Here is a 24,380-nt window from a genome sequence, read left to right as displayed (position 1 = left end):
ATGGAATTTGGTTAAGCTGTGGGACCAGGTAAGCTCAGGATCCTCCTACTTCCACATCTACCCTCCTTCTCCCTACAATGAGGTTTATTGAAGTGATTTTGTATTACCAAGAAACTTAAAATTCCTTTACTCATCTACTTATTTTATAGGCATTTCTGACACTACATATGGTAAATATCAATCTGCTTAATTATAGCCTTCTGAAATCTCACCTTTATTCTTTGTTTTATGGTTATAGAAGACCTTTCCAATATAAATACATTTTCAAGGAAGTTTTGAGGGGGCTGACTTTATATCAATGTAAGAGTTGTTTGCTCTCCAAATGCAACCAACTAGATAGCTGCCTAAGCCTCCCTGCATCAGATTTTTACAGATGGACTTTTTTTTACTTAAATAGGAAACATGGAAATCATTTTCTGCTAGAAAAAGGGAAAAAAAACCATATTAAAATATAAGTATAAATCACTTTACAATTTTAAACATACTAATTATATTGATATTACCCGTTACTGTTTCCTCCCATCAATGTGAATAATTGAGAATATAAAGGCTTGTTCTCAATGCAACTATGTCCATTTAAAAAATAATACTTCATGAAATTATTACGTCTTTAAAATCAAATGGTTTATAGTAAAAATTTTCCCGTCTTTTTTTTGTGCAACATTTTAACAAAAAGTCACAACTTTTTGAGATTTTTAAAAGAATTCATTCTATTTTAAGATGAATCGTATTATCTGGGTTATGTGTGTTTGGACTCAGTGGTTTGCTGCTTGCATACTATGCTAATCTACTGTGCTAATCTTTTCCTTGCCTTCCTTCTTCAGATATGGTCCTTGACCAACAAGTGAGCTCAGGTCAGCTCAATGAGGATGTACGCCACAGGGTTCATGAGGCACTGATGAAACAGCATCACCACCAGAATCAGAAAAAACTCACCAATAGAATTCCCATTGTTCGTTCCTTTGCTGATATTGGCAAGAAACAATCAGAACCAAATTCCATGGATAAAAATGGTAAATGTTTCTTTATTGTACTCTTTGTGTTTATTATAGGCATTTGAAATTTCAAAGTGCTTCTAAATTCCTTAAAACATATTTTATTTGAAAATTATTTATTGAAATGCCGATTGTTGTAGTAGAATTATTTCTTTTTTATACGTATATAGTCTGATTTTCAAGCATCAAATTGTAGAAATTTTAACAAAGAATTTAAATTTCCTGAAATGCCCTTGAAAGAATGCAAAGGAAACTTTTATATAATAAGAAGTTACACACTCAAATGCAACAAACATAAACTGAGCATCAGTTGTATCCCAGTCAAGATCCTAGTCTTCATCCACAACCTGAGAATGTAATATAATGCTTTGAGCTATGGCTTTTTAAAGTTAAAATGAATAAAGATCACCAATTATTGTTTGTGGAAAACAGATATTGATTTCATGTTATTCATAGTCAACAAATTCCCTGAGAGATTATGATTGAAAAGACCAACCAGTGCCTTGCTTGTGGCTCTGCAAACGTGAAGCCTGAGTTCCAGTTCATAGTCGTTGCTGTTTGCAGTGCTACATCTTCAATGTCCGTGGAGCCACGGCGTACTTACTCTCTTTGCACACCACACCAATCACTGTTTTTTAGCAATCGTGACTTACTCTTTATGGCTTGTGCTTCAGACTGTTTTATCATTCTTTTGTATTTTGTTCTCTCCTTGCATCTATTTGAACCTTCATCATTTACCCTGAAGAAGTTGCTTAGGAATCTCTCGTTAGATCCATCCTTTCTATTAGTATTGTGAAGGAAAATAAACTTATCGTGAGGATGATACGAGTTTGTTAAACTTTCATCAGCTATAAAAATTCCCAGTTTTAAAAGATAAAAATTAATGAAAAGTAATTTCAAATGCTGTACTAGAAAAACTCTGACTTGCACAAATGCACTAAAGCATGTATATTTCCGCATGGACTATTTTATGTCATTTCCCTCCTACTTTCCAAAGCTGTAGTGATGCCTTAAATACAAACGCATGAAAATGAGTTTTCTCCACATTGTGCTTTAAATGGGATTTTTAAACCAATTCTTCTACTACTGAATCAAATATATACATATAGAAGAAATGCTTTAATAAATCAATGGAGATGATTAGATGTACTATTGTTTCAGAGCATGAAACCAGTTCTTAATGGCAAAATGATTTTTGAAATACTTATTTGATTTTTTAAATCATTGCCGTTATATAACAGTCTGTAGTTGTGCATACACAGGTATCCCCTGCTTTCTGAAAATTCACGTTATGCCACTTCACTTTGGTTCTTTTTAAACATTTATTTATTTGAGAGAAAGAGCATGCACGTGTGCACGTGGGGGTAGGGCAGAGGGAGAGGGAGAGAGAGAATCTCCAGCAAACTCGCTTCTGAGCATGGAGGACAATGCTGGGCTCAATCCCATGCCCTTGAGATCATGACCTGAGCTGAAATTGAGCTGGTCGCTTAACCCACTGAGCCACCCAGGTGCCCCATGCAACTTCACTTTTATGAAAGACCTGCATTAGTACCTATTTTAATTAACCAAAAGAAATCCAAAGAGGATTTTGCTTTTACAAAAAAAGCTGTTACTGTACTCTTGTAGGTCTTAAAAGTGAAGTGCCATAAGGCAAACTTTCAGAAAGTGGGGGATACTCTTCACTTTGTGCCATTTTGGCTTATGAAGGGTTTCATAGGAACACTACTTCTGTATAGCAAGGGAAACCTGTCGTCAGTTCAATTAAGTACTTTATAACATATACCAACTTGTGTTTGTAGATTCCACTGAGCATTTTGAGAATTTATGACTTGCTTTAAATCACATCATATATTCAAAATATATTCTAAATCACAATTTGCTTTAAAATATGTTATACATAAAAATGACAAAGTGAAGGTTTTATATTCTGAGACTTAATTTAAATGTAGTACTTTTATTATGCTTATAATACTAGAACTTATTTGGGTATGATGATATTAAAACAACAGATTCAGATATTTACTAATTTTGACATTGGGCTTATGTCTACATGATTCTGAAGGCCTTATTAAAATATCTCTATGAACTAACTCTCTATGAATGCAAGCACATTTAAAAAAATTCTGCCTTCATTTGATTACTTTTAATAGAAATCATACAATAAAATATACGTCTTTAAGAAGGATTTGTGTTTGTTTAAAAATGCAAGGCTTGTGGATTGTGAACTAGCCGTAATTTATATTTCAAATTCCACCGGGAATAATGTTTACCATAAAATAACTTTATTGCATTTTATTCATGGAGGGAAGAAGGTAATGAATTTACTGGATGACTAATTTATTGAAATATCATGTAGACCTAGACACAGTATTTGATACTGCTTTAAACTTCTGGTAAACATAAGAAGAAATGATAGAAATATAGTCTTGAATCACAAGTCTACATATAGATACATAGAGATACAAAGTTTTCTGAAAGCCTACTTTCTGCCTTACTGAGGCAAATGCTTAGTTTTTCTGAAAACTAGAATGTGAGTAGTTCTGAAGTGATTCTGTCACCATCTGTCTAATCAGCCTTTATCTAAACACATAGAGATCTTTTTGAGGCACACATTAGGGTAATAAAAACTTGGAAACATTTTTAATAAGATTCATATACCCAATTAAGTATTGTTGTAGAGTATGCTGTCAGAAATGGTTTTCTAAGCCTAGGCTTATAACACCTCCTTGTGACTCTGTTTTGCTTCTTCATACACTTTGCATAATTATGTGTGTTGAGAATTCTGAAAATATGTATAGACTTCACCAATTTAGAGATAAATCTCCTATCCAGAAGTGAAAAAAAGTGTGAAAGACCTTTATTACTAAGGTTCTCAATCTACTTAGGAACGCTAAAAACTGACAAATTCTAGATAAACAAACAAATCGAAATTTGTAGCTGTAAATAGAGATTTGACATTGTTTCAAAATATGCAATGGAGATTTATTTTTTGTGTACAGTAGTACAGAGAGATGCAGAAGGATTTTAAGAAATCCAAAAGGGTGAAAACAATATTCTCATTGTTAAAAAAAAATTCTTCAGCAGAGTATTTCATGCAAAAAGATTGACTTTTTTCTTTTAAGATTATAGAATAGGAATTAAATGGAATGAAGATTTTCTAGAAACTTGAAAACAGAAAATATTTTCCTTCCCCAGCATAGGGATAGAAATAAGCCCCCTCTTGTTTTTAATATACTTTCACTTTTGAGGCAATTTTGAGGAAATTCCCTCAAAAATGAACTGATATTTATATAAAGAAGTCTAAAAAAGAGAATAAGGTTTCTACTTCCTTAATTGACTTTTCCTTAAGCATTATTACCTTGGTAGTAATTCCAAGAGTTAATTAAATTCAGATATTTCAATCTGAGTCTCAAATGTGGATCTTCCCCATTTTATAGATTTGATATGCGAGATAGTGATTTCCTTGCTCCTTTCCTCCCCAAGTCTGCACTATTTTGTTCATAACTTTTTTAGTGATTTGTGATAATTTGTCAGTCTCACCTCTAAATACGTTAGCTTTACTTTTTTGTATAATTCTTTTTCTTGGTGTTTTGCACATTCTCTTAAGGGCTAAGTTGCAGGATGCTATGGATCCACCGTGCATTTGAATGCCGCCATGCTGTGTTTAACTTTCACTTTTCATTAAGCATCAAAACTGTGAGAATTAAATGTCTGATTCTGATGTTTCAATAAAAAGTGACAGTTACATTTGGCAAAACAACAGCAAAAAAATAATAGAAAAATAATATCTTCTTTAACATTAAAACTCTGAAAAAGATATGGGTAGAAAGTACTCAGAATAAATATATCAACAATAGTCAGTAATTCCTTGAAACTAGGAGGACTTTCTAAAAATAAAAATAACACTTGTGTTTAAATCATCTGAAAAGTAAATATATCAATATTTGGTATTTATCATTTAGGTCATGCATTCGATTATGTTTTGAGACATTGGATTACAAATCTAATATAAAATATTATTAACCTACTGATAATACTTGTATGTTTTAAAAATAATTTAACACTCATGTGTTTGCTCAGGTGTAGGTTATTCTCATTCCACTGTATTCCACTAATAATTCTAACTCTTTCTTTTCCTTCACATATCTTTTCTCCCTCCTGTTATGAATATTTTCCAGTTGCATCTTTTATTTAGGATCACAAAAGGAGTTACAGAGCAGAAGGTCTCTAACTTACTTTCAAAACCATAGGTTACTGGAGAACATTTAGATTTGGAAGGATTGGATATGAGTTGATTCTGTAGGCCTGCGTAGATCCCAGCCCTTAAAATAATGTACACATGTGTATTGTGAATGATTTTTATTTATGGCTTTTGGAAATCAGTTTTATTGCCTTATAATCACTACTTTTACAAATGCTGTACTTTTTATTTTCAGATGTATAATGTTTTTCATGTGTTGAGATATTTATATGCTTTCATGTTTTTTAAATATTCTGGTCTCATAAGTAAGATAACAAAGAGTTTAAAAATTATTCCACATAATGTTTTACCTTGGAAGAAAAAAAACCTAGAATTATAAGTCTTGAATTTCTTGAATTTCTAATTTCAAGAATTACTTGAAAGAAAACATGTTAAAAGATTCACATAGATGTCAGAAGTAAACATTGTTATTCAATAAAGGTATTTTCCATTGCTCCAAAAAAAATCGAGGTGACTTGTTAACAAAACTGACAGTTCTGTTCAGAGGCTATATTGTTGTTACTAAGTTTTGGAATATCAAGACTAGATATTAACAGCAAAAAGAGGTCTAATATGATGTGTTTAAATTTATTATTTCTTATATTACATTAATTATTGTCAGGCATACTAATTTTTCTCCAAGTTTAATTATGTACATACTTTTTATGTTTTTGAAATGTAGCTCACCTAATCAACATTTTCTAAATATTTAGCCTTTCTTTCTTCATGTTTTCTATTCCCATGAATAAATGTATTGTTACACATATATGTACTTTGTCATTCATCTTTATATTTCTTTATTTTGCTCTGTCTTGTGTCTGTCTCTAACAGGCTCATCTCATCTCTGTACCTCCCTCATCTCCTACCCTTTGGGTACTCTAAATGCGTTGAAGGTTTCTGAGGTAGTGTAAATCAGCTTGGTCTCAAGGTTAATAGTAACGTACCTTTATGTCTTCATCCCAGTTTCCTTCAATACACATGAGTTTCAGCAGATTAAGCAGTAGCAAATAATGCTATTCTTAAGTGATATGTTATTCTCCTATTGATTTGAATTTGGCCAAATAGCAGTTAAAAAGCTGCTGTTTTATACAATACTTATGTACATAATTTATTTAAAGAAGAAGAAAACTATAGGTGAGGGCTTAAATGAGTTAATATGATACTTTACAGATATTTTGAGAATATATTTTACAGTTGTGTTTCCATAATGCGATTCTTTAATGATACTGACATTACTTAAAATAAAAAAAATAATACTTTTGACATAATTTCATGTTCCCTCCCCACAACTTTTTGAAGAGGAAAATGACTATGCCAGTCTCATAATGGACTTAATGAAAAATTTATGAAGTAACAAGTAGAATGGCAGAGTTTTCATTTTCTAATTAGCAGTTACTTAAATTACTCTCAGTTTTCTCCTATGCTTGCCCCACATATTGTATAATTTGCTTTGGAAAAATACGTGGTCTATAATAACTTTTTTATCTGACTGGTATATGCTCCCTCATGGAAGTCCAGAGGAAAAAATGAATTCATGACTCAAAGGAAAATTAATTCAAGCAGTTGCTAATATGAATACTACATAATATGCACTTTGATTAATAAGATGTATGACAAATATTAGAGTTTTGGATTTAAGATGGTGAACTAGTTGAGTTTAAAAGCCTGGAAAAATATGGGTGCCTGGCTGGTTCAGTTGGTAAAGCATGTGACTCTTGTCCTTGGGGTCATGAGTTCAAACCCCATATTGGGTATAGAGACCACTTAAAAAATAAATAAATTTATAAAAGCCTGGAAAACTAAACATATGTAGGCTGATGTTAGGTTTCTTTAATGTTTACATTTAAATAGTCATGACCATCTCCCAGTTAATACTAATGGTGTCCATTTTTCATTTGTTTTTGAATAATTTACTCTAAATATAATTAGGCTGCTGAGTTAATAAATGTCTCTCTCTCTCTCTTTTCTGGGTAGTCCTCTTCATGCCTCAAAATTATTTAGATATTATAATAACAGATGTGATTAAACATTGCAATGACATTTATTTATAGGATATATTAATATGGTTAGTGACCAATGGGTAAAATGAAGGTAATATAAAGAAATAGATAAAAATATGTAAGTTCAAAAGCATTGTGGTATCATGATTAGAAAGAGTATCATGAAAATTAGCATTCATAAAGCTTCCACACATATATGTGAATGCTAAATCCTAACATTATACCATTTTCTCCTGGAGGGAAAAATATTCTAACAAATTCTTTGTTATTCTATTAGAAAAAATACTCTCACTTTTGGTTGAAGGTAAAATCCTATACCTGAAAATTGGCATTCCATGAATTACTATTGTTTTAAACATCAGAGAGAAAATAAGGGATGCCCTTTCAAAATCTGTATTTACTGATTCTTCTTATATAAAAGTATTTAAGTTAATAAAAGTTGTTTTGAAATCCAAGCCCATCCCCTTCTGAAAGGCAGTAATTTTTGGAAAAACTAAAGAGATCAGTTTACGAAGACAAAGACTAAGTCATAAAATTTATTTTAATTTATGGAATTTTTGGTCATCCAACAGACTATGCTTCATGATTTAGTTATATATATATATTAATATATTAGATAGAACTAGATATATAACACATACAATTTTAAGCCCCTTAAAGACTTCTTTTTTTCAAAATAACCTAAACCAAACTTGTCAGTTTAATTATTAAATAATAGTATCTATGTATTTTTCTGCATCCTGCTAAGTTTTCAGAAACTACCTTGAAGATACAAACATTTAATGCCTATTGTTTCATTTTAACAAATTAATGTACATATTAAGAAATAAAATTTGGAGTTCTCTTTAAACTTTGCAGGACTGATGTGATTAAATATATTTATTACTAATAATTACCTCTATTATTTAACTATTACCTCTGAAATATAAAACATATCAAATTTGTGGCTTATATTTCTATAGCATAGGTTGATAGTTTGAATGCCTTTCTCTTATATTAGCATACATTCTATTCACATATCTAGAATTTAGAACTTGCAAGAAATTTCCTATCACTTCCTATGTCTTCTGCTAGTTAAGTACTCTCCACTAGGTCCTTATTCATATCGCTTAAAATATTCATAAAGATAGATTTCAAATCTCTTCCTGATTATCACCTTTATGAGGTAATATTTTGTAATATTTTCATCATCTTAGAACAAGAATAGAATAGAACAATAAATCTCAAAGTGTTAATATTTACAAGAGGAAATGCAAGTGCCAATGTTTTAAAGATAGCACATGAGCTGAAGGTAATTTATAAAATATTCTGCTTTTAAAGTATATATATGAAAACACAGGCTATCCAATTTCTTCAGATTTTAAGTTATGGCATATTTTCTATCCAATTAAATCTCTTCAAAGTGGGTGATTTTGCATTGGGTTGATTCTCTTTTTGTTTGTATTTGCTGACCAAATTAAATAATTGTCCCTCCATGTAGGTTTATATCACATGAAATAAATTATTATAAGAAAGCCAATATATGTTTATTTAATTTTTCCACGCCTTGAATTTCACCACTCAATTTTACGAACATTCAGTAAATTTAAGTTTAAATAAATCTAATGTTCTAATTCATGAAAATATGGAGAAATGATGTGAAACTGGTGATTGAAGACATCTGTTAGTAGCACAAATGCATTATGTAAAAGGTTTTTTTAAAATTACAGTTATTATTTTGAGAATGATAAATGAAATGGCTGCTAATGAACAGTTCACAGTCATAGCCGCACATGGCGGTTAGAAATGGGAGAATGAAAATAACTGATGCAGTTTACGTCTATCATTTCTCTGAAGCTCATATATGTCTTGGAATATGATATAATCAGAATTTGTGCACATGGTTGGAGGTAAATTTGCTTTAAAAATTCATTTTTAATATGCTGGCTAATTGAACATAATAATAAAAAATAAAAATTAAAAATAAAAATTCATTTTTAAATCTTCACCAAATGTATTATTTTACTTTGTGTAGTGAAAGCAGAGAAATACTGAAGTTTTGGAAGAATCTTAAATCCATTACTTTCTGGTAATATAACAATTTTAAAACATAACAAAATTGTACTTATGAATAAATGACCCCTGCCTGAGAGGCTTAATCATTCCAACAGCAAAATTATAGTTAATATTTGAAAGCAAATTATTAGTATTTTAAGTCATACTTGGTAATTTCTAGGTAACAAAGAATAAGTGGGATTTCAGGAGAGAATTTAAAGAAAAGGTTCTATTTGTATATACGCTAATAGTTTAGAGAAGGTCGGATAAGTACAGATTCTAGTAAGTGGAGATGAGACTAAAGCTGAACTTTGAATAAAATTGGGATTTAGGTAGCGTACAGAGAAGAAGCAGGCAGAGAGACGAGAGAGTATTTCTGTCTAGGCTGAGGCGAGTAAGAGCAGTAATTTGGGGTCACTGAGTAATGGTCATAACTATGGTCAAACCTGGGTTGCCATTACTCATTTCACAGCAAAAGTAGTAAGTGAGGAGGGGGGGAGGTTAGGGAAAAAGAAAGATGCAAGTGAAAGTAAGCAGAGCTTGTTAATTTTAACACTTAATTGCTGAATATGGACAGATTTCAGATAAGCTGTGATTGAAAAAGATGTTTCGTATTTTGTGAAGAGTGGAATTTAATTACCCATTGTCACATCCCCACCTCTACTGTCCATTTAACTAATATCATAATCTTCCCTCTAATGGGGAAAAGACTACAAAGTAATTAAGTTGCTGGTTAGTGTTAATGGAAAACTAATGCAATTCAAGTTTATTGGTCTTTTCTCATGCAGGGCAATATCAGTATACTTACATAATTGAAGAGTAACAAGGATAAAATCATATTCACAGGGTCTGTACTGTGTAAGGGAAAGGTATTTCTAACTGCCCCTGTCATATAGTAATCTCTAGAAGTTTTTGTCAAAGCATTTTTTTGTCATTGTCTGTAATTTGGCATTCCATGAATTACTATTGTTTTAAATATGCTGTGTATTCAGATATATCTGAATAAATATTCGGATAAATATTTGCCCTTTTAAAAAAATACATTTTTAATTCTTCAGGTTGAGCTTAAATCATAGATATCTATCTTGTCATATATATATATACATGTCATATATATATCATTAGTTTTGGATGAAATTTAGAAATCAATGATGTTTCAAAACCATGATTAGATTTAAATATTTTGTAGATGATCTTCTTCATAGAGAATAACCACTTAGCTATGGAGTTTTAATCTGAGAATTGGCTTTTTTTTCCTTGACTGAATTCTCCCATTTCTATCTGTAACTGACAAATAAGAGTATTTGTATTGATATAGATCTATTTATATTGACCCTTCATGCTTACCTCATAAACTCATTAAGAAAACTATTTTAGCCTAGATTAATTCATATTTCACTCAATCTGTCTAGAATTATGTAAGTAATTGTTTGTATTCTGTAATAACAATTTCTTTTAGCAGGTCAGGTTGTTTCTCCTCAGTCTGCTCCAGCCTGTGTTGAAAATAAAAATGATGTGAGCAGAGAAAACAGCACTGTTGACTTTAGCAAGGTAAGCTTTTCTCTCTCATTTAAGTAAGCCACTGAGTTATTACTAGAAATTACTACCCATTTTAAGAGGTGTTGACACAACTTTTTGCATGCATTTTTTTTTGTTTCTTAGCCAAAGCTTGATACTGTTATAGATGATGTTAGCATTTAAGTTCACATGTAACGTTTTGCTTATTCACAAAACCAGATGTGTAAGATTTATGTATAGTCTTCAGGTTTCAGCCACTTGGTATAATGTATCTCTTCCAGAAAAACAGGATAGCTGGACTTCACAGAAAATTTAACAGAAGTTTATTGTTTAAAACGATTGCTAGTTTTTTTTTTCCAAAATCATTTTTCTTCTATCTGTGGAAAAACAAACCATATGATATAAACTTAATTGTAATTGAGGAAGGCCTTAGTGTAAGGAAACACTAGACCTGATAAGACTGAACAGAGTTTTGAATAAAAATATAATAACAACTGATTCTGTTGAGGGATACATCTAAATAGAGACAATTCAGATGAGATCATTTACTTGAACATGTTCTAAGAAAATAGAAGACATGTGGCTTTGGTTAGCAAATTCCTGACAGTGTATATGTGCTCTCGTAGGCTATGGCAAACTAACACTTGACCAGGAAAGAGGAGTTTCCATATTGATGAACAATAAAGAGGGTCAACAATTCTCTTTATCTGAGTGGCTGAAACAGTAGTAACCAAGAGTGATTTTCTCCCGCCTGAAAGCACTTAGCACTGGCAATGACTGTAACAGTGGGAGGAGGTGGGAATGGGAGGCAGAGTAGAAGTTGCCTGCATCTAGCTTCTGAAGATTAATGGCGATCAGCTCCTTGTCGCTGTTTCAGAATGCCTCTGCCAGTGCCTAAATGGTCTAGGTCTAGTCATGTGCATGTTATCCCTCTGGTGCCTGGTGGAGTCTCCGTGGGAGCACGGTGTACCAGCTTAAGTCTGTTAATTATGCGTGCAGGGACTGGGAGGCCAACAAAAGGGGCATACTAGTCCCTGTGGGATGAAACAAAGGCATGAAAAAGGACCTCCACACCAGCAAGAGAGAGAGGTGAGGGCATACTTGGGCTGTCTTTCTACAGTGGTTCAAAGCTCATTTCACCATATGGAGGCATGTGATTCAAATATTAAGCCGGTTCAAATGTATTATTCCATTTGCCGCTCCAAAAAAACATATCTTTTTAAAGCATTACATCTTCATTCATCTGCAAGTTGGAATAAAATTGTCGCAAGCTGCCATACATTTAATTTCTGAAATTCTTCATTTGAAACAATATCTTAAAAACAATGACATAAAAAGTTGCTAACTTATTTATGCAGGCACTAACAGTATAACAAGGGCACATTTAACACTCTCAAAAACAATGATAATGCATCACATCCTTTGAAATAAACTACCTTTAACTTTTTTAAAGGATATAACCCCTTGACACTGAATTTTATATCTCCATATCATTTTTCTTTTAGTTCTCTGACCTACCTTTGCAGCCTTCACAAATGCTTTATTACATCTGAAAGAAAATGAATACTGTCAATTGGGGAGAGTAGTCTTATCTTCAGGTCCCCCCAAACAATTAGAACTACAGAAGAGACAAAAATATGTATCTTTCCTTTAATCCTTGTCTTCCTTATTGCATTTCCAATCACTGGTCCATTTCATCTTTTAACAGGCAAGTGAAATTTCTATAGCCCTCTACTCAGTGCCCACCATGTCTATTCCCCAGTCTCTTGTCCATATCGTGGCACATTGGAAAGAACATGGCTTTTGAGAAAGAACATCAGATCTTGAATCCTAACTCTAGCATTTATAAGCTATCTGATCTTGGAGAAGTTCTCTGAACCTCAGCTTTCTCATACGTAAAATAAGAACAATATTACCTATTTCCAATTTTGTTGTAAAGATTAAATGAGGTAATATATAGAGAGAGCCTGGCAGAGTCCTGAGCATATAGCAGATATTCAATAAAAAGTGGTTATTATTATTGTCATTGTTGTTGCTAATATTAGGGGAAATATATCAAAAATAAATACTAGACCAGAATTTAATATGTGTTGGTCTCCCCTGGATGTCTAGTGCCTTGAATGGTGCTTGGGATGTATTTGTTGAATGAATCCTATGAGATTTAATGTAATTTAAGCCTTTAGTTCTGGAACTTTTTTTCCAAGTAATACTTCTTACCTGAAAACCTGGGAGGGCAGGGCAATAGGGTTTGAAAAGAACAAATGTGATCCACCATTATGGAGACAAATTTAGTGCCGGATTTTACAGATACACAAGTTAAGGGATTTTAGCTCTGATGATTTCAGTTTGGTAGTGAATTTATGAAAGCTCAGCTAGTCTCCAGGTTACTTTGGCTATGTTAATATTTAAGCTTTAATATGTAGATTCCAAACCCAAGTAGAATTTTGAGATGTTAAGGGGGGAAAAAAAGTCTTTATTCATTTCATATGACTCAATACTGTATCCTAGGTACCTTCAATCTACATATTTTTAACCCTTCCAATGGATAAGCTCATCAAATCTATTAATTTGAGGAATGTTTTTGAATATAATCTGAGTTGTCAGGTTTTTGCTTCCCATAATGCTTTTAAAAAGCAGAGGTGTCAAAACACTCTATATCTTTTTGTTTTTTAAACTGTCATGTAGAAGATGGCTATTTTAGTATTTCCCAGATGTTGGTGGTGTTTCTCTTATTTCAAATGACCCAAAGAAGACTTCACGTTATTTTCTATGTGGAAGGAACTTTCTTCTGCATCTATCTTTAGTATGTGAAACATATTACAATGAGTGGATTTTTAAATCCTTGAACTATAGGAAACCTTAGAAATCTTCTCATTTAGAGAGTGAGAAAGCTGAATCCCAAAGAGAGTAAGAGAGCTGCTCAAGATCACTGGCTGGTTAGTGTTACAACACCATATCTCCCCAGAGAATCCCTATTAATTTTCTTGTGCTTTCTATAATGGGCTTAGGACTTAAACTTTCTCCCTAAAGTCCCATCACTGTTTCCTTCACATCTCAGCATGTGGTTTGTCCAGACACTTCTTGTTCTGCCATGATCTTCTGTCTAGCCTTGTTCCCTAGAGATATATCTATTTCTCACCTGCAGCTTAAGTACCAAATGCCCAGAATAAAGCTTTCTCTTCCTAGCTTAAAGGTCTAGAGAGCCCAGAAGCATGAGTGTGAATCCATATTCATAAGAGTATATACCTTGATTTCTTCAAGTTCTTCTTCAGAGAACCAGAAAATTCTGGTTTCTTTATGTTCATTCCAACTGCTCGAGTCCACATAAAGATTGTCTTAGAGGTATAATTTAGCCTAGTTCTTCAGAGCAGTTTTAGGTATTTGTAATTTTATAAAAGGTTAAATTGTGGCTCTTAAATATGATCTTTTGTTATATTAAAAGGTAGTTAGATTGTCAGGGTTCTTCTGAATAATATATTAGCACAAATACAAAAATACAGGGCTAATGCAAGAACAATATAACATATAATTGTATAATATAATAATATAATTAATGTATTATATGATCTATTACTCCCAAATATATGACTACCCCAAGAATTATATAATGTAATGAGTATAATATAATGGCTATTCCATATAGATATTATTTAACTATAAATTATTACATTTTAAAAGACAAATTTGCTAAACATGAAATTATGCTTTTTCTAAATAACAGATATAAATCGATGATATGTTAAGTATTATGTAATGCAAAAAAATTCAAATGCTAGGAACATATATTTACTTTTGTAAAATTAGACTATTTTAGCACACTATGTATTCCTTGATTTAATTAAATGGCCTCTTAAAGCATTTATTTGTATGATTGCCACCAGACTGAGGCACAGACGTCAATAGTTGAGGCTACAGCATTTGTCAAGCAGTAAATGAGTTTATAGAGAGTTTTTTGGGTAGAATTTAAATTTCTCAGTAAAGTTATGACAGGTATTACCAATATAATTCATATTTATCAATTATAAATTTTCTTAAAAAGCTGTTTTCTCACTTTAAATTTTGTTCCAGTGTATTAATATTGTATAATTGTTATTTCCATTGGGGGGGAAAAGGCCCTAAAAGACTTATGAAGATATATTATGCTTTTCTCACAGGACTAATAGTATATAGGTAATCTTTTATTCTCTTCTTAAAAATTTATGCGTTATTGTAAAATTGTAAAACATTACTAATTTAAAGCATTTTCAATGTGTGCATTTCTTCTAGCTACAAAAATAAAAATGAAAATATGATAATAATTCCCATGAAATTTAACCTTCTATTATTAAGGTAAATAAATACTTTGTATCTATAAATTAAAAAGTTAGATTCCATAAAAGGAAAATATTTACCATGTAATATCCCAATGTATATGTTTTATGAGTTTACAAATTTATATTTGGAAGTATTTTTGTAGAATAAAAACTTTAGAATTTATAATATTTGTCATAAATTTTATAGGCAGTTTTGTTTTGTTAAATCATTTTTTTTCTTTAAAATAAAACCTTGGTTCTATTTAATGTTTTTAGTGGAGTACTGCAGATTATTTTTATGTTTAATCCTTGTGCTAAATGTGTACTTCATATAATAGGATTTATGTTTTATGGCACCCTTATCTTACAGAAAAATTAGGTAGTTATAAACCTTCTAACTAGCTATGTTGAGGTCTTGATTTCCAAAAGTAACATATTTAATGTAGTCACTACAGTCTGGCTATGGACTTCCTAAGGTACTCATTCTAAAAGTTGTAATTTTTTTCATTTTAAACTTCTTGGAAAAAAATCTCAAATCATTAAATTTGCAAAAGAAAAAAATCTTCTTAACCTCACCTATATTTACCAGAGCTCTTTTCTCTCTCCCTTGGCTATCCCGACTTTGACCTTTGGCCCCCATTTCATTAACATGAGAGCATAAAACCAATTACTACAGCAGATAAACTCTTATTCTCCCTACAGATACCCATAAAAAGCAACTCAAATGAATTAGAAACAAGAAATAAGCCTTGTGAAATTGACTATAGAGTCACTATTTGGTTTTTACTGAGGCCTTGTGCATAAAAATTGATACTTACTCTTAAGAATGTTTTACAGTCATTTTCCAGAATTCACCTTTTCAGCATTTCTTCTTGTTAATGATCGCTTTTGTTTTGTGTGCGTTCATTTCCATCACAGACATCTCATATCAGAAATTTAACTATGGCTCTTCAGCAACTTCAAATGTTAATACCTTTATTGTTTTCTTTACTCTGCTATATCTAAATTCTAATTTCTGATGAGAAATTAAAATTGAAGAATGATCAGGCCAAGTATAGAATGTGAAGGATATAGAAAAACTAGAAGAAAGATGGAGACTAAAGTCATAATTTATACTGTAAGGAGAAACATGGTTACATTTCTTTTGAAGTAGGCATATTTTGAGTATTAATTGAAATGTGCACAAAATTAAGATAACGTAGTATAAAATATCTAAATTTATTGGCGAATACTAATTAAATTATGATTAAAGTATATTCATTTACTTGAGCACATAAGTTTTTCTCCCTGAAAATTTCAAGATTGCTGATGCCAAAGAAGCGTCTTTTAAAGACACGAAATAGAGAAACTAGAGTATTCACCTTATTTATGAGAACATAGAAAAATATACAAGTAAAAAATAGTTACTATTTTTAAAGGGCAAATGAAATGGTTAACTATCTTAAAACTTTGTGTACATTATATTTATATAAGCTATATTTATTTTACCTACATTTATTGATGGATTACCATGTGTGAAGCACTGTGCTAGGATATGATTTAGCAAATTTTGATTTATCTTATTTTACTTTGTGATGCTCTCAGGTTGATCTGCATTTTATGAAAAAGATTCCTCCAGGTGCTGAGGCTTCAAACATCCTAGTCGGGGAGTTGGAGTTCTTGGATCGGACTGTAGTCGCGTTTGTCAGGCTGTCTCCTGCTGTGCTGCTTCAGGGACTGGCTGAAGTCCCAATTCCAACCAGGTAAAAATTATCAGAGCATCTTTTGCATTTTTCTTAAACCATTTTTTGGGTAACCCCTCCCCCCAAAAGCAAAACCAAAAAAAAAAACCAAGAAGTAAATATAATTTCCTCTGAAAGTTTTTTCTAGAAACTAATGTGTCATTCACAAAATTGTTTCTTCTTGTTTGTGGAAGAGGAGAAAAAGTATTTTAAAAATTATTCTGTCCTTTCCTCCCTCATCTCAAACTCCAATGTTTTCTTTCAGGCTTGCTCCTCAACTCTGAATACCCTGGTCTATATCGCCATATAAATCCTTTCTTATAATGTTGGTAAAAAGGATAAAGTGTTAGGCTTGCCTCAAAGATTGCATTAGACTATGGGCTAAAAAGAGGATCCAGCAGATGAGGGTGGTCAGACTCAAAAAGGTAAAGGTTTCGAAGGCTTAGCTTATGCTTGACTGAGTAGGCCTTCTGAGTACATGTAAGTACCATCCTTAGGAGATGTCTATCTAACGTACCATGTATTTCCATCTCAGGCGCAGCATGCTTCCCATACACAGAGTCTGAAAAATCACTGGTAGTAGCATTGTCATACTGTGGTTGAATTCAAATCAAAAGTACAAATTTAATTTGATTACCTAAACTTAATTTTCGTTTAACTATACATAAAAACTAACAACTTAGGGATAACACAAACTGAATTACATTGTTTATCACTTATCTCTATTTTATAGATAAAATATATTTCCAAGGGCAAAACTGTGAAGAAAAAGAAGACTATTGACTTCAGCATGTTAGGTTCCTAGCAGTTCATCCAGGGGACCTTGCTTTCTTCCTTTTTCTATCAAATGGGATTTCTATATACAGAGAGCCTTTCACTCCATTCGTATTCCCATAGCAAAACATACTGAGGGAGGGCTCCATTTCCCCCATGATGGGTGACCTTTGATTGATGCTATACCTGTTTCAGATGCTATTAGTATGCCTCCTCTTCCAAACACTGAATGCCTCAGCCAATTTAAAATGATGAAAAGTTCAGGTGCTATGGTACTGGGTTTGTAAAATATGTTTCCTCTGTGGACCTTCGGCCTTAACTAAAAACACAGAAGATTATATCACTCTGTGCTTCGATTATGGATAAGATATTCCAAAAATATGGAACAGTTTAGCCAGGAGAGGCCTCATTTCGTAGGACCTCTGCTGACTAATATGGGATTTGCTGTTCAAGTACCTATCCTTGGCTGCACATGGGTAGCTTAGTTGCTTAAGCGATCAACTTTTGATTTCTGCTCAGGTCATGATCTCAGGATTGTGAGACTGAACCTGGATGTCAGGCTCCACACTGAGCATGGAATCTGCTTAGGATTCTCTCCCACCCTCTGCCCTCCCCACCCCCCAAAAGTACCTATCCCTGAATCTGACAGGAACAGATTTGAAGCAGGAACCTGGTTACCACTCAGGTTATAGAAAGAAGTGTCTGTTCATCCTGTTGGAGTGCTACTGAGAGTTCTGATACATGCCAACTTTTATTAAAAAGAGGGACGATGACCTGAGCACATTAAAATGATATCTGAGTATGATTAGACTGCATTTTTCTGTATACAACTTGTAACCTATTCAGAGTTTCTGGGAATTTGGACTTCAGATTTAAGATGTCAAACTTACTAATTGTAGAGGTATTATTTTAGTAGTTTAAAATTCCTTTTCAGTCTACCAAGCAGCACATTCCCATTCCACCATTTAGGAAGGTGTCTGATGAAATTCTGCATCAATGATGGCTCTTTATGACAAGGATAGTTCCTGTATTTCAAAAGAAAGAAAAGAAAAATTCCCAGGAGTAGAGAAAAGCCTTAATGGGGTTATATACCCTCACTTTGAAAAATGTCAAGGTTTAGGTGACCTCATTTCATACTGACACAGCAAAATATGTGTAGAGAACAATGGAAGAGAAATTAGGGGCACAGGAGAGCCACTGTATAAGGAGAGATTAAAAAGACTAGACTATTTAGTTTGGAAAGGTGAAAAATGGAAGAAGATTAGTTAGACAAAAAGAATAAAGAAAGCTGTTCGAGGTTCCTAATTATTCTCTCTTAGGAGGACAAAAGGGCACACCATGAATATAATAGCAACACATAGTAAAAATGTCAGAAAATAAATTTTTAGGACTTTATAAATAGCTCATGGAGTAGAAGCCTGAAAAATGGCAAGATGTACATAGGTTACAAAATTTCTTGAAAGTATTATAGTTGATAAAGCACCTGCCACCACATTAAGCTATTTCTGTTTTAAATTTATAGTGGACATTTCTGTGTAGTAGAAATTGACTTGGATTCAAGTACAGCTGACACAAAAAATTAATGTCAGACTCTCTAAGACTATATAATATGTGCTTTATGTAAAAACATGCATAATCACTAAAGTTTGTAACTAAATGAAGGGTAAGGTTATAGTATCTGTTTACTTACACCTTATAAAGCTATTAGTCTTCACATTTAAGAGCATAAACCATTTAACAAATGAATACCACTGAATTATATTGCAGAATATATGGCATTTTAAAATTTTCACAATTTCACTCTAGCATTGACCTTTTCAGAGATAAGACAATTACCGGTCCTCCAAAATTAGAGCATGTACTGATTTCTTCAAAAGCTCCAGTTGTGCTGATGACTTTGCTAGGCTTTCAGTCTGATTTAGATGGAATACCACAATGCAGTCAGTATTTTTATTCCTCCAAAATCGGAATTAATAAATCATTAACTCCCTATTTTTTTCTTCCTAACTGATCTTTGATTCCTGACAATAATTTTTTATTTAATGTAAATTTAACATATACCCACTGTTTTGACCATATGTTCTTTCTTTGTTTATAATACTATATTACTTTTTTCCTCTTTACCTCATTCTATAATTTGCATAGTAGTGAGTTCTTCCTTATAATTCAGAAAAGTTTAATCATATTTTACTTTTCTTACCTTCTTCCTCTAAGGATTATAGAATCCTTAAAATTCTCACTAACTACCACGTAGGATCTACAAGTAATTAAATGGGAAAACACTGAGATCAAAATAACCATGGATTCCCATTGCTCAAAGATCTTAAGTATAAAAGTCAATCATTATAAAATGCTTTAAAATAGTAATAAACTGTGAAAAAATATGTAAGTATTTTACATTGAAGTCCTCATCTTAAATAATTCCTTTGAGCTGAGTGATTCTGTAACTACTAAAGTTATTTTTTATATTTCTACCATGAAACTTTTTGTTTTTCTTTTCTTCTTCTTAATTACAGATTTTTGTTCATTCTTCTGGGACCCCTGGGAAAGGGTCAACAGTACCATGAGATTGGCAGATCAATTGCAACCCTAATGACAGATGAGGTATTTATTCAAGTTCATTGGGAACATTTTCCCTTACTAGGTACACTTAACTTTTGGAGTTCCTGTATTCATGACTATTTGTTGTGAATCAGATTTCTCTGTATTGAATCCCCCTTCTTCTATGCTTCCACTATAAAATTTCCTTTGGAAATATTTGTTTGAAAGGGGTAATAAATTCACACACATGGATATAATGCTTTAAAACCTCATATTCTAAAGAAAATGATTTAGTGACACTTTGAATGTATTTATTAATATTCCCCTATAGTATATGTGCTGCTAAAGTGAGCCCCATTGTTAATATCATTACAAATCTTGTTTTGGGCAAAATAATTTTAGGACTTGAAAAAACATTGGTAGTTTATCTGAATAGTATATATGACACCAAAAGCTATGCAACATCTATCAACTCTCTTTACAGTTGCCTGAATGTTCTTAACCTGAGAGTCTTTGAACCTTTAGAGGAGCTAATGGTTTTGATGAATTTCAAGGGGTCTGTGATCTCTTTGATACAGCACACAAATTTTTCTATGTAAAAAATTTGTATGTAATTTTTTTGGACTGGAAAAAGCTTTTATCAGCTTCTCAAAGAGGTGTATGTCTCAAAAATGTACAATCATAAAAATAAGAAATAAGTACTAACATATAACTGGTTTCTTGTATTCCCCAACAGCGTATGGAAATCTATTGTTTTTATTGTTAAGGAAGAGCAGATACAAAAGATCATGGAAGGGTCATACATTCAAAATTCAGTAGTAAATAACAACAGATTATGCATTTTTTAGAATCTCATCTAAATAATTTAATGTATTAATTGAAACACATGGCTTTGGATACTTGAAAATCTGTAAAAAGAGCGAATTAGTATTGTATATAACTTTTCCTAGGTTTATGAAACCTGAAAATTTGAACTTGGTTTGGAGTTTGATATAAATTCTATTATATCTGTCCAAATTATGTTTTAAGGTTTTGTATGGATCCATTATTGATATTTACACATAGGAAACCAAAAGCTAAAAGAAAAACACATTTTTTTATCAATTTGAGAAAGAATCAACTTAATGAGTGTATTCGTTTCCTATGGCTGCAGTAAAAACTTACCAGAAAGTGGGTGATTAAAACAAGAATAATTTATTTTCTCACATTTTGGGGGGGCCAGAAGTGTGAAATCAGGGTGTCAGCAGGGGGGACACATTCTCTCTGAAGGCTCTAGGGGAGAATGTTTCCTTGTCTTTCCAGCTTCTGGTGGCTCCTGGCATTTCTTGACTTGTGGCGGCAAAATTCCAATCTCTGCCTCCATCTTTACATGGCCTTCTTCTCCTTTTCCTCTGTGTGTCTTCTCCCTTTCTGTCTCTTAGAAGGATATCCATTATTGGACTTAGGGCCAACCCTAATCTAGGATGGTTTTATCTTGAGATCTTTACCTTCATTACATTTGCAAAGACCCTTATTCCAAATAAGGTCACATTCTGAGGTTCAGGTGGACATGTTTTGAGAGGACACTACTCAGTTCACTGCAGTGAGTATCACATTATTGAGGAAATCTGGAACAGGACAGGGGAGTTGGAAAAGGGCTTCACGAGGACCACAAACCTGCTCTAGTGGAACTCTCTTGAGAAGACACTCATGGTATCTTTGCTTTCAGTGTTTCCATATTAATTAATATTTTGCAGTTTTTACAGTATTGCAAAATATATGACACTGTGATTTGCAGTCCACAATTTAAGTACTGTCACTTTTATGCACATATATTTCATGTTATATTATGTTTCTATATCTACCACATTAGGACATAAGATATTTCTGGGGCATGGGATATATTATATGGTGAGAGGAGCATGTTGTGTCATGGAAGGTTCATATATACTTAAGGTATCTCTCTTCCTAATTCTTCTCTTCCCCAATTAGGAGTCAAGGTTTTCTCAACAGAAAGATGTCAGTTCCAAAGTCTTTTTGACTAATCAAGTGGCCATGGAACAACAGGGAAGCATCCATGTTTTTTAAATTATAGATTTAGAATGAGAGAGCAATTTGAGAGCAAGCATTAGCCACCTAGATGCGGGCTCAAACATAAATCCCTTTGACTTGAAAGTTTAGAGCTTAGTTTTAGGGCGATTTGTAACTCTCTGTGAGCAGTGGGATAGAGAAGCAGAAACAGCCAGAAAGTTACTCCAGAAAATCAGAGCACTTGATTATAATAGTAGATCCATTGAATACCAAAACAATGTTTAAATACTTTTAAAAGAGAAAGAACTTTTTGTTATTGTTCAAAACCCAGGTAAAGAGGTTGTTCTGCTTATCTAATTGCGTTGAAGGCAATGAATACTTATACTCATTAAGAATAAAATTTAATATGTTGATTCATAGTTTAGTGAAGAAAGTGGTGAATCAGATTATGGTATCAAACTGTAAATTCCATGACAGCAGTTACCACTTACCATTCATTTTTGTGCCCTGATTTTGTCAGGTGCTCAAATAAACATTTGTTGACTGAGCTCTGTTGGTTTTTCTCCTCTCCATACTGGAAATTTCTTGTAGGTAGTCAGTCTGTCTTTTCTTTTCTATCTTTAGACTTAGCATAGTGTCTGGTCTTCAGTCAGGGTTTAATCTTTTTTTTTTTTTTTTAATGAGTTAATGACTGAATGTGCTAGTCATCTTAGCAATACCTGACATTGAATCAATTCAGTAAGCTATTTCTTCCTTTCTGTTGAGCATTACTAGCAATAAATCATATGATTTTGCTTATTGGCACTCCTCCCAATGTATTAATCCCTTAACATTCTTAAACATTATTAAGCACACCAAAGAGCTTTTGTTTATATAAATAGTATGCTGATATTTATCATAATAGAACTTAAAACTGAGAATTTAAAAAATCTGTATTTATGAAATTCATTTAAAAATAATAAAATCAGTATATATTAACATAAATGACAGTTTTATGAAAACAAAAGGAAAAACAAAAACAAAAAATTACTAAGAGTGGCATTGTTTTTCTTCTTCTTGTTCTGGATTTTTGAGCCAAGAATTCTATTACCCAGATTTTAAGTCAACACTGACTCTTTCTCTTCAATCAGCAAACAAGCCCAAATATAGTAGCTACTTAAATACATATCAAATAAATGTCCAGGTTTTCCCCATCCTTAAAAGGAAATCCCTTACTGCTTCACATAGCATCTACCATTGAAGAACTGTTGATTGAATCTGAATTTCAAAAGCTTTGAAAAGGAGTAGCATCTTCCTGGACCTGGTTATTTTAGCTTCATTCGTCTCAAGGTATTACAGTCTGATTTTTGTCACTACCACTCTACGAAAACTGCTTTCAGTAAGGTCATTATTTATAGAATATACTATTCTGTGTTCAGCACTCATGTCACTTGATCTTCTATTGGCATTTCACATTTTTGAACATTTTTTTTTCATGAAGAACAACTAAAATTAATTTTGTGCTTTGTTTTGAAACTAAAACTTTAAAATGTGTACTATTGCTTACCCCAAGGTCATAAATATATTCTTTTATTTTATGTTCATGAGTTTTATACTTTCTCTCTCATATATAAGTTTTTAATATACCTAGAATTGCTTTTTATATGGGAGGTGGGTAAAGACCCAATTTCATTTTTATATAGTAACTTGGCTTAGCACCATTTATTGGTTAGTCCATCATTTATTCAATGGTTAGCAATGAGTGCTTTTCAAAAACAACAACAACAACAACAACAACAAAACCACCCGTCTCTGTGCCATAACTATTTTAATTATAGTGTCTTTACTATAATGAGTCTTGGTCTCTAGTATGACAAATTCCTCCTTCACTTTGTTCTTTATTTAATTCATTTAATAAATATTTATTGAATGTAAACTATTTATCAGGCACTTTTGCAGTTGCTGGGGATATAACAGTGAACAAAATAGACAAAAGCCTTTTCTTTCATTGAGCTAATAGTCTATTGGAAAGATGGACTAACACATAAATAGGTAAAATATATGATATGTGGTGATAAGTGCTATGGAGGAAACCCCCAAAGCAGGGAAGGGAGATAGGGGTGGGATGGGGAGAGTTTCAAGTTAAAATCAAGAACAGAAGAGGAGAGGGAGCAAGCTATTCAGATATCTGAGGGAAGAGCTTCCTAAGCAAAAGGATAAACAAGGGAAAATGCTTTGAGACAGGAGCATGCCAGGAATATCTGGGGAATAGCAAA

The 24,380-nt window shown here is 32.4% G+C and overlaps 1 protein-coding gene across 6 annotated transcripts in view; it reads left to right on the top strand.

The window, feature by feature from the left end:
* The window catches only part of SLC4A10 (solute carrier family 4 member 10), a 301,442-nt gene that overhangs the window by 186,421 nt on the left and 90,641 nt on the right, over positions 1-24,380 (top strand). For 3 of the 6 annotated variants that reach the window (XM_032409423.1, XM_032409402.1, XM_032409416.1), the window contains exons 6-10: positions 825-1,013; positions 10,729-10,820; positions 11,787-11,876; positions 16,664-16,821; positions 20,091-20,178. In XM_032409423.1, the coding sequence (XP_032265314.1) occupies positions 825-1,013; positions 10,729-10,820; positions 11,787-11,876; positions 16,664-16,821; positions 20,091-20,178 (617 nt within the window). The remainder of the gene's footprint in view (positions 1-824; positions 1,014-10,728; positions 10,821-11,786; positions 11,877-16,663; positions 16,822-20,090; positions 20,179-24,380) is intronic. The other 3 variants (XM_032409411.1, XM_032409442.1, XM_032409432.1) reach the window with 3 other exon arrangements.

Source organism: Phoca vitulina, unplaced genomic scaffold (assembly GCF_004348235.1).
Source record: "Phoca vitulina isolate PV1807 unplaced genomic scaffold, GSC_HSeal_1.0 scaffold1, whole genome shotgun sequence".
In the NCBI taxonomy this organism is placed as follows: domain Eukaryota; kingdom Metazoa; phylum Chordata; class Mammalia; order Carnivora; family Phocidae; genus Phoca; species Phoca vitulina.
This window is presented reverse-complemented; position numbering and strand designations above follow the sequence as displayed.